Source organism: Lagopus leucura, unplaced genomic scaffold (genome assembly GCF_019238085.1).
Source record: "Lagopus leucura isolate 7727_CA_CO unplaced genomic scaffold, USGS_WTPT01 37619-0_obj-0_obj, whole genome shotgun sequence".
Taxonomy (NCBI): domain Eukaryota; kingdom Metazoa; phylum Chordata; class Aves; order Galliformes; family Phasianidae; genus Lagopus; species Lagopus leucura.
Genome location: NW_024969106.1, coordinates 1 through 10525, shown reverse-complemented (window position 1 = coordinate 10525; position 10525 = coordinate 1). Strand labels below are relative to the sequence as shown.

General features: G+C 39.8%; 2 protein-coding genes across 2 annotated transcripts; both read right to left on the bottom strand.

Moving 5' to 3' along the window:
• Window positions 1-47: 47 nt before the first annotated feature.
• LOC122194013 (centrosomal protein of 152 kDa-like) lies at window positions 48-1140 on the bottom strand. The gene is made up of 3 exons (XM_042894925.1): window positions 965-1140; window positions 467-548; window positions 48-384 (listed from the first exon to the last, which is right to left on the bottom strand). The coding sequence occupies exons 1-3, from the start codon at window positions 981-983 to the stop codon at window positions 255-257; spliced, it is 231 nt and encodes a 76-aa protein (XP_042750859.1). The 5' UTR covers window positions 984-1140; the 3' UTR covers window positions 48-254.
• Window positions 1141-8131: 6991 nt separating this feature from the next.
• On the bottom strand, window positions 8132-10244 carry LOC122194012 (centrosomal protein of 152 kDa-like; the record flags this gene model as incomplete). Its single annotated transcript, XM_042894924.1, has 3 exons — window positions 8132-9408; window positions 9665-9768; window positions 10058-10244. Coding segments are annotated over 3 exons (1085 nt in total), but the record flags the coding sequence as incomplete, so codon positions are not given.
• Between the last annotated feature and the right edge of the window lie 281 nt (window positions 10245-10525).

Sequence of the window (10525 nt, the reverse complement as noted above, 5' to 3'; positions counted from 1 at the left end):
CAGGGGTTTGAGATGAATGCTGGTTGGTACATCCAAGGCTTGTACCATCTGAGAAACAGAAATCAGTGCAACAAGGCAGGGACAGCATAACAAGGCTTCATACCACACAATGAAGCTTGTCCCAGACTATTGCAACATTCCCCCCAGTAAGAAATCAACTGGGCGTTCTTAGGTGACCTGGCTGTCAGATTCCCAGGCTGAGTTAATAGAAGGAGGAAAAAGTACCAAGTAAATGATTTTGGTCTCCCAACCTTTTAACTGAACCTCTTGTACTTACTCTTTATCTTGCTCACAGATTTAATGTACTGCGCACGCATTTCTTCCAGCCCTTTCACAGAGCCACAGGATGAACAGGCTTTTGAGACATTTCCCTTGGATAGCAACCTGAAAATAATACAAGTCACACAGCCTAAGAGCAGCCTAGACCTTACAAATATCACCTTGTCCACATTGCTTTTTGAAATACCTTGGAGATGTGCCCATGTCTTTCAGTTTAGCCTTCATCTCAGTGTTTTCTGCAATTAGAGATTCCACAAGCTTCTCGTTTTCTAGAAAAGCCAGTAATGAACCATAAAATAATGTACTTTCCCACATTCAAGCAGAGTTCAACATAAAACATCACAAACTGCTGCCTTAATGTAGAAGACCCAAATGTCAACAAGCATCACCAGTAAACAATCAGCTGCACCAGAGACAAGCATGCAGGAATCAAACACAGCACATTTTGCAGAAGTCTAAATAAATGAACCCACTGGACTTAGCCTGAGCAAAACATCAACATGCAAGGCCCAAAGCAAAGACTCAATTTACATCTATGAGAGCAATGGTTTCCACTTCATTTTGTTAAAGCATGCATGCATACACCATTACATCCACTGAAAACTGTATTGAGCAAGAAAGGAGGTAAATGCGGTCAGTCAGGCCAAGACATTCACAGCTTTCTATTCTGACTCAGCATCCTTACCTTGGACCTGCTCTGACATTGCTCTCTGCTTCCTTACAGAGAGATGAAGACGTTTGTGAGCAGTCTCCAACTCTCTTTTCAAGTCCTGGCACACAGCCTCTTTCTTTTCCAGCTCCTGGCTGCAGTGTTTACAGCACAACACTTCTTGAGACCAAAGGTTCTTCCTTGCTCCTTGATGATCTGAAACAACAAATACTAGAAGTCACCCATCACTCAAGGGTCCCAAATGAATCATATTCAACCTTGCTATTTCCACTCTACGCTAAGGAAGCATACCGTGTATGAGTCCAATTTAAGTAATCACAGCAGCCTGGTACAGAACCTGCAGCAGCTCCAGTCAAATCACACAGCCTTCCCAGCCTCAGCACGCTCCCATCAACAATCAGACGCAGAGGTCTCAAAACAGGCAGCAACACGGCACTGGGAGGCTGAACTGCCACTTATCTCTCCCCTTACTTATTTATTTTTAAAGCCAACAGCCAAACAGGGCCTGCTGGAGTCAGCTGAAGGAAACTCGCCCAGCTGGGAAGGCTCACACGCGGCTGCATTGAGTTAAGTTCAGAAATTTACAAAGACTGGGCTACTTCCAGGGGAGCAACGGCTGCTTTCTACAGCCAGCACAGGGAGCTCGAGAGGCAGAAGGGCTGTGCTGCCTGCATTGTTTTGCATTTAATAGATGGTTTGTTATTTTGGTGGTGAAGGAATTCAAGCCGCGTTATAGGCACAAAGCCAAGGACTCTCTTGGGCTTTCTCCCTTTATGTTTTTTGTTGCACAACAACTCAAATAAACTGAAAGCCCCAGAGACATTGCTGTGCCTCCCATGAAGTTCTTCCCCAGCTCCGCAGCCCCCGGTCCTGCCATAGTGCACGGGACAGCTTTGGGAAAGCTACAGTGCTCAACTATCAGCACGTTTCAAGGGCTGGGAGGGAGGTGAAAATATCAGTTGAAATACCACTCACGCATGTTTCTCTGTTCGTATAACCACTGCAGTCCCTATGTTCAACCACAGGTTGTTCTTTTATTTTTTTTTCATTTGTTGAAGCCTACTTCGCCATTCTCTTTCTATCTTTGCAGTGACTTGTTCTTTCTACCAAAGAAAAGAAAAAATGATTTAGGACAACCTCCTCATCGACTGAATATAAATAGAATTTCACTGGCATTTAATAACAATAACAAAAAATAGCTTAGACCAATAATCTTGCCTGACAGCTGAACACCAAAATCACACCCTGTGAGCAAAGAGTTTCTTCCTTGCAAGACAGGGCTCTACACTGCTGAAGAGCACCACAACCTAAACCCCTCGAGGCACATCTTAGCATCCCTGACACTCCTTCACTCCCCTGCACCCTCCAAATTACACCTCCCTCTATGCTTTTATTGAAGGAATTTATTTTTCTTCCTCCTTCTGGCTTGCCTCCATTGGGAAGCATACAGAACAGGCTTTCATGAGATGACTGAACCAAACAGTATAGAAAGCAGAACCATTCACCCTCAGATTGAGGTAGATAATATTTTTTTTTTGAAAAAGATTAATTAAAATGAATGTCTGCATAAGTTTATCATACATTTAAGTCCTCCTCCTGAAAATAAATAAATTAATCAACGGAAAACTTGGAATTCCCTGTGATAATCTGATTCCTCTTGTTCCTTCTCCCAGTGGACTTTGGGTAATGAAACTTCCTTTTCAGCCTGCTCTTTGTTTTCTTGCTGCAGTTGCCTCTTTTTATTATTTTGGTAATAGAATTGCTGCATTTCTCCTTAGGCTCACTCCTCAGAAGGTTAAGATAATCTTCCTTGTCTTCTAGAAGCTCATCATTGTGGCAGGCAAAAATGAATAATAATAATAGATTCTTTTAAACTTGTTTTTAAGAAAAGGATAATAATTGGAAGTATATATATGCATAAACCTACCATACATGCATACATACAAATTCTCCTGAAAATAAATAAATTAATCAAATTAAGTCAATAAAAAACTTGAAATTATGTGGTACAAACTCCACATAATAACAATCATCTATTTAAGTAAAGAAACCAAACCAGCCTACAGTTATAGCATTCTTCCAGGCTTGACAAATTGTTCCAGTACAGAGCAGTGAGAGCTCATGAGACACATGGTATGCTCCTTTGCTCCTTTGCTCCTTTGAGTTTGTCCACTGATTTTGGCAACAACATTTTGACTGAAGATTTACACCACATAAGAAGGGTGACTTTAAGGCTTAACACTAGAAGTTATTAATAGCTGTTCCTCTATTACTCTTTAATAATTGCAAAGTGTTGTTTTTGGTTTTTCCAAAAATTGAAAAAAAAAGAAGAAATATACTGCAGTGGAAATATACAAACAGTATCACTTGGAGTCCCCTTTCAAAACTGAGACTTTTTTTTTATCATAATTTTTTCTTTCTGAGGTTTTACATCATCAAGGTGGAAGTACTGCAAATGAATAGCAGAGCACATTGCCTACATTAAAACTACTTCTTTAGTGAATTTCAAGAACATTTATTGTGCTGTCATCCATGAACAGTTCTTACTCGTACACAATTGCTTACACAAACTTACATTTTGACTATCAGTTACCATAAGATGATCATTCTACTTTCCATCTGGCTTCCAAAGCCAATGTGATCTAGAGAGAAACAAGAAGTTTAGTTATGGTACTTAGGTTAAAAAAACAAAAACAAAAAAACCTACTGAAGCCCACTTCATCGAACTAAGTAGTATCTACTTCGTCTCTCAAGAAGCCCCAAACACACTGCCAGTGGCAGTACAGCACCGCTTTTACTTAGATTGCTCTCATATGCCCAACTAGCTGAGATTTGGTTCCATTCTCAAAAGCACAACTTAAGCACTAATCGAGCAAAAAGCCTTCCTGCTTTTCAGTCTCATGAATGCTAGTCTGAATGCTTAGAAAGCTGGTCTTCGCTGTCCTCCAAGGGCTGCTGCTACTGAAATAGAACAAGGTGTTACCTGCTTTGCAAATGAATGCATACTACTTCCTTCAAAGATAGGCAGGCACAGATGAAACAGACTGCCTGCACAAAAATCATGGTTTTATTTCTGCACTGAAAAGACATCATTTGTTGACAACACTGGAATTCACTGAAGAGATTTACACCACATAATGCTTATAAGATTACAGTTACTAACCTAAACAATTTTTCCTGGCAGCCTCTTTTTAAGAAATGAACCACACCAGAAAGAAGTAAGGGAAAATCTACCAGATAGATGTGTCATAGGGTGGACAGCTTTGCAAGAATAATCTGCAAACTTACTATGCTGAGATTCCTCCCTAAATAGCATGTAAGAAAGGTACTGAACATTCAAAACCTGCTCTCAAGAATCTGCATTAAAACCCAGATGAGAACACACAACTCTGTTTTACTACACAGAAGTCATCACCTAAATGATGCATTGTCTGTGTTCAGGAAAGTCATCAAGCAACTGGACCCAAACAGAGAATAATGTTACCACTTCCAGTTCATCAGCCCCAAAGCAAGATAACCAGCATTCAAGACTATTGTACATCCAAGGATGAAGTTAGTATTGCAAGCAAAAAATTTATACTCTAAGAACTGTAGTTACAAAGGGGATATTCTGCATCAGTACCCCCAACTCACTTGTTCTTACAGATGGCAGGAGTGAAGCACATTAAGCAGATCTCCCAAGGGAGATGACTCAGAAAGAAAGAACGAACATTTAATATACTGCTTTTGGCACCACCAATCTCTTTCAGGTCAAATACGCCATTCCACAAAAAGAAAGCAGCTAAGCATGAAATACGTGTTAGGTGCACCTGAGCAGAAAATCTGTCCAGTGCTCACTGGTGTGTAAGAAACAAGCAGGTCATGTTATATAACAACTCCTTGGCTTGGAACTATGTTTCAAACTTTGCTGAGGGCAAAAACAACTGTTTCAGACTGCTTGATTGCACTTACTAGTTCATATGGACTTGATAGGCAATGTGTACAGTGGCAAATTAATAAACAATTTCAATTCAATAAATTAACAACATAAACTTAAGGAATTAACAACTTAAATTAAGGAATTTAATTTTCTTATGAAAACGTATAGCAGACTGTTGTGGTTTAACCCAGCAGGTGGCTAAAGCACCACAGTCCTCCGCTCGCTCCCCCGCCTTCCCAGTGGGAACCCAAAGAACATTTAACTGCTAAGAACTCACAGCTTTTGTGCTTTATAGAGATTTTCAGGGCTGATAGAAACTTATACAGTGCTTTGAAACTGTCAGGAGCACATCTGAATCACTGCACCAAAATAAGATGACTTCATTTGTTCTGAAATAGTTGCCATCTTTGAGACAACGGGAGCACTTTGGAGGTATCATTTATTCAGGATCAAGAAGCAAAGCTATAAAAGGAACAAAAAACCAACATCTTCAGTTTGCTGACATACACTGTGTTCCAGAGCAGTTTAACCTGCCCTTCAAAAAGTTAGTCAGTTCTTTTTGTCTACAGAAGTTATTTTAAGAAACAAAGAGAACAACAGTAACCAAAATAAATAAAGATGACTTATCAACTGATTTGTACCAATTCCCATACAGAATGCAGCTCTTCTCTCAAATTTTCAGAGAGGCTTTGATATGTGGCCACATGCACAGCTTCTTGTACATCCCAGAAGTCCTTTCTGGCTTCTCTATTTGACGACTCAAGAACTACACAATGTATTCAGTTATTACTTGCAGCATTGGTACCCCAGTCCCATTCTTCTCTATCCTGTCAAAGCACGTGTTCATTGGAGCAAAAACATCAGCTGCTCACGTTAAATACTTTTTCAGTTACAACACAACTTAATTGCACACAATTAAGACACAAAAGGCCCCTCTGGTGCCAGCAGAGGGTCATCTCCTGCCATCCCCAGCACTCCAACACCTCCTCCAGCAGTCACCAAAGGTTTCAATTCCACAATATGGAATGTTTTGGTATACACCCATTGCCTCTTGTCACACCATTAGGCCTAAGAGGAGCCTGGCTCAGTCTTCTTTCCATCCTCCCTTTACATACACTGATGAAATGATCCTTGAGCCTTCTCCTCTCCAGGTTAAGTGGCCCACTTCCCAGATTTTCATCACCAAAGAGATGCAGTTCTCAGCTCCCTACACTTATAACCCTACTTCCACACACGTGTGGGCATGATCTCTCTGCACAATAATTATTTCACTACAATTATTTCATTGCTTGTCCCCCATTGTGAATAAAAGCACAAAGTTTTCATCAGAGAAGAAACTTCTGGAATTGATACTAGATCCCCCACCACATTTGCAATAGCATGTTTACAAGTTGTACAGTGAGTGATCTACCATGCATTTCTGTAAATATTTGTCTTTACATTAATCTCTATAAAGTGATTCGTTAATCACCTTAATCAATTCCTTAGAGCTCAGGGAGGTTACCTAGCATGAATATCAACCCATAAGAAACAACTCTGTACATTCACATTAAACACTTTTGCAAATTCCCTATAAGAAACAGAAATAGAAGGAATTTCTTCTTAAAAAGCCACACTATATTCTTCTAGATATAAAACATATGCAATTTATAATCTGAATTCAAGAAGGGGGCCTCATTCTTCTATAAAATAACTAGATTTTCAAATGAAAGACAGTTGATGCTTTGATAACGATATTACTTTAAAAAAAAATGTGGAAAAACATCTCAGCAGATTCAGAGCTCTCTGAAGCTGTCAGTGCAACAAAGGATACAACAAACATTAGGTTAGCAAGGAGCATGGTTTTTTTTGCAGATGCATACTTTCTTCACCCAGCAAAGGTTTCTGGACTAGCCCAAGGAATGGGTTAATCTGATAAAGTGGTTTAAACACCTGTTCAAGCACTACTTAAGCAGAGTTTAAGCATTTTGGTTTTTTTAGGAGTTTCTTTGTTGTTAATAAATCTTGTGCTATTTGGGGGAAATGTTTAAGCAAACCAAAAAAGCCACTCAGTATTGAAAAAAGAACCTCCCCATAGGTTTAAAGGACAACCAGAAAAAACTTTCACCCTGCACGCAAGGCCACAGTCATTTCCTCAGCTTAGAGATGGGAATTTGGACCTCAAACAACCACAGCTCATGTTTGTGTAGGCACAAGCCATCTCTCGTGGCCTCATTTCACTCCCACTGACGATGACAAACCCCTGCTTCACCAAAGGGGAAGTGGGGCTGCATTTATGGGCAACATTAAAGGTCACCAAGAAATTTAGAGCTCTCATTTGACCACCTGACCAAGCCTCCAGTCACAAAAGAGTCCTGCTGACCATTTTGCCATTTCAGGCCAGCTGGCCTGAAATACAAACAAGCAGCACATTTTTGTAAAGGGAGCTAAATGTTTTTCTCCCTAAGATTCCTCCTGGATCTCACACTCAAACACTGACAAGATTCTGAGATTAGGCAGTGCTCTTTGACTGTGAGAGATCAAATAAGAGCATTCTTATAACAGCTAAACGCTGCTACATGTGAAATGTATACACACCTCTTATGAGGAAAATATTCAGCCCTTTTCTACTGCTGCTGACATCGCAGAATAACGACAGGCCAAGTAGACCATCTTGTTTGGTTTTTTTCTTTACTGTGTTCTGTATTACTGTTGATGTGAATTGCTGACCAAAAACCAGGCAATTAATTGCAACAAGCATTAACTACACTAGGCAAGCAACACAAATGAAGCCAATAAAGCAAACAATATAATACTTGTTTTTTGTTACAGTATCCCTGGAAATTAAAATTGTACCCCAAGAAAAACAGTGCATTTCACGATGCTCTTAAATTCAAGCAGGCTCCTAAAGCCAAGCTTTTAAACCATCAAGAAAAGAATTACAACACTTCCATTTAAAATTTGTAGCTATTTAAGGAACATCTGCAACATGTGGTTACCTTCATCTGTATCTTCCTCTGCCCAGTACAATCTGTTCTTTGCTGCATTCAAAAAAAAGTACTTGAAATTTCATTTCTGATAATATAAGTATTTATACTTATTATGAAGACATACACAGGTCTAGAGGGTGTCCTTCAAAATAGGTTAGTCAATTGAAAAACTCATTTCAAACAACACCTCTCATTGAGCTCTGAAGGAATATTCATAACCGTTTCAAATGATTACTACAAGCAACAGTAGGTTTGTTTTATATAAACACTGTACACTTAATTTAATATAAAAATATATTATTTTTAATAAAAGTACATAATACACTATAAACAGCTATGAAAGCACTGTTACAGAGGTAAACAAAAGTCTACGTTAATATTTCAAGTGATTGCATAGAATTTCTTCATGCAACAGTCTAAACTGTAACATTGGTCATGAAATGGACCCAGTAAAACAGGGTCATTTCCTTTCTTCACACTCAAATTTATACTCACTTGAAAGGGAAAAAAATGTGTTATCACTGATATTGGTTCAAGTTGGTTTTTTTTTATTTTATTTTTTATTTTAAGTGGGCTATCAGAATCAGAGCTTTGCTGAAGAGACTGGGGATCCCATGCCATTCTTTTCAAAGTATTGTTGCAGCATTCTTCTGTATTTCAGATTGGCAGCATATTAGTTTGTGTGTTAGCAGAATTTGATTTGTCAGACCCAAGAGATGAAATATGATCTGAGTTTGACCTCACTTGATCTCTACTGTAAACTATAGTGCTGTTTTTTTAATTGAGATTCTTGACATTGCCATTAGTGAGTTCTTTCCAAGTACCACCAAAATTTTCACGTCCTTCACAGCACACACTCTGCCTCTGTTCATTGGTAGTGGGCTTTTCTTCAGGATACACTGCAGACTTATCAGAACCGCCCAGATGCAAACTTCCACTCGCAGAACTCCATTCACTGCAGCTTCCTTCATCCCTCTCAGGAGTTCTGGGAAAATCAAAGTCCTGAATTCTTTCATATGCAGTTTGCCAGGTCCCACGTGAGAGGACACATTTATCATCTTTCAAGGTTGTTCTTTCATTTTTACTCTTAAGCATGTGATGAGCTGACCCTGAGATGGCAGGGCCATTTTCAAGTCTAGCCGCATCTACATTTTCTAACTGTCCTTGACAAACAAATGAAGGGACGTTTGGATTTGCAAAATTACTAGTTGCACACAAGAGTTCTTTGTCTATGTTTACGACGTGGCTGTATTTTTCTTCTCTTCCATCTACATTTGGAAGAATCTTTGACAGTCCATCTCTTCCAGCATTAACAAGATGTTTATAGGTATTCCTATTCTGAATATGTGAAGTATCTGTTTCATGAAGCATATGTTGTGCCTCAGTCTGTCTTGCATCAAATTGTCGTCTCAAGTCACGTGGTATGTATTTCTGAACAACTTTATCATTAGCTTCTTCAGGTGTATTTTTGCCACAAGATTTGCTTTCCATATTGTTTGGCCTAGTTTGAGACAGGCAATCTCTTTTTGAGAATTCTACTCCAGTAGGCAGGTCAGAATTTAACAGCAGAGCTAGAAGAGTAGAGAAGGAAATGGATCAAATAAAAGAAAATTAACAACAAAAGATTAAAGAAAATAATAAATGAGGGAGGGGGTATTGGCCCTTTTAAAATATAGGTCAAACAGATTCTCAAAAGAAGCAGCCTATGTTTACACATCCATTCACAAGCTCGTAAATACTCAGTACCTCCCTAAGCACCTGATTTTGGTTACTATGTGCATTACATCTATGTGGTGAAGAAGAAAATAAATAAATAACCCAACATACCTGAGCAGGTAGTTTTGCACTGCAGTGTGTGTCGAAGAGGTGTTTCAAGTCCTTTAGCCATTGTAACAAGCTTGCTGGCAGCATTCATTATTTTCTTTTCAGCTCTAACGATAACCAGAGAACATGAAAAAATATAAAGATGTCCAGACTCTGCATTTTCCATAAAAGTAACGACAGCAGAAGTTGAAGAACAGTGAGAAGACAAGGTGTCAGACGGCTCAGCAATGCTCTGCCAGCAAGATCAGCAGCGACTCCACACCCGTCTCATCAGATCAGGCCAGACTAACACTTGTGCCAACATGGGATGAACAATGCTACTGGACAAACAATGCTATACTCAAGTTGACAGAACTCTTTCAAAACCAAAAGATATCCAGTCATGCTGGAGCTTACCCTTCCTGTTTCCCATTATCAGTAAGAAGCTGTTGAAGACATGTCAAGTAGTACTTGCGCATTTTCCGTGCCGTCTCCTGGCGCTCTCTGAGAACCTCTGACTTAATCATTGCAGCAGCTCTCTCCTTACTTTCACGGATGTAACACAGCATATCACCTACAGAAACATACTGCATAAGGGACAGCTCTGCCACAGAGGGGAGAGACAGGAAAATACCACCAAAAGGACTGCTGAGTAGACCTGAAGCAAGGGCCCACGTTTACCAGCCAACCTCCCGCCCAAATCCACAAGCTGCTGTGATACACAGGCTCCACACTGCTGAAAGACCCAGAGCCAGCCTCTACAAAGCATCAGACACAACAACCTAATTGGCTCTCATCCTGCACCTCCATCAGCTTTAGCTCATGAAAACACAAAGTGCAGGGGTTTGAGATGAATGCTGGTTGGTACATCCAAGGCTTGTACCA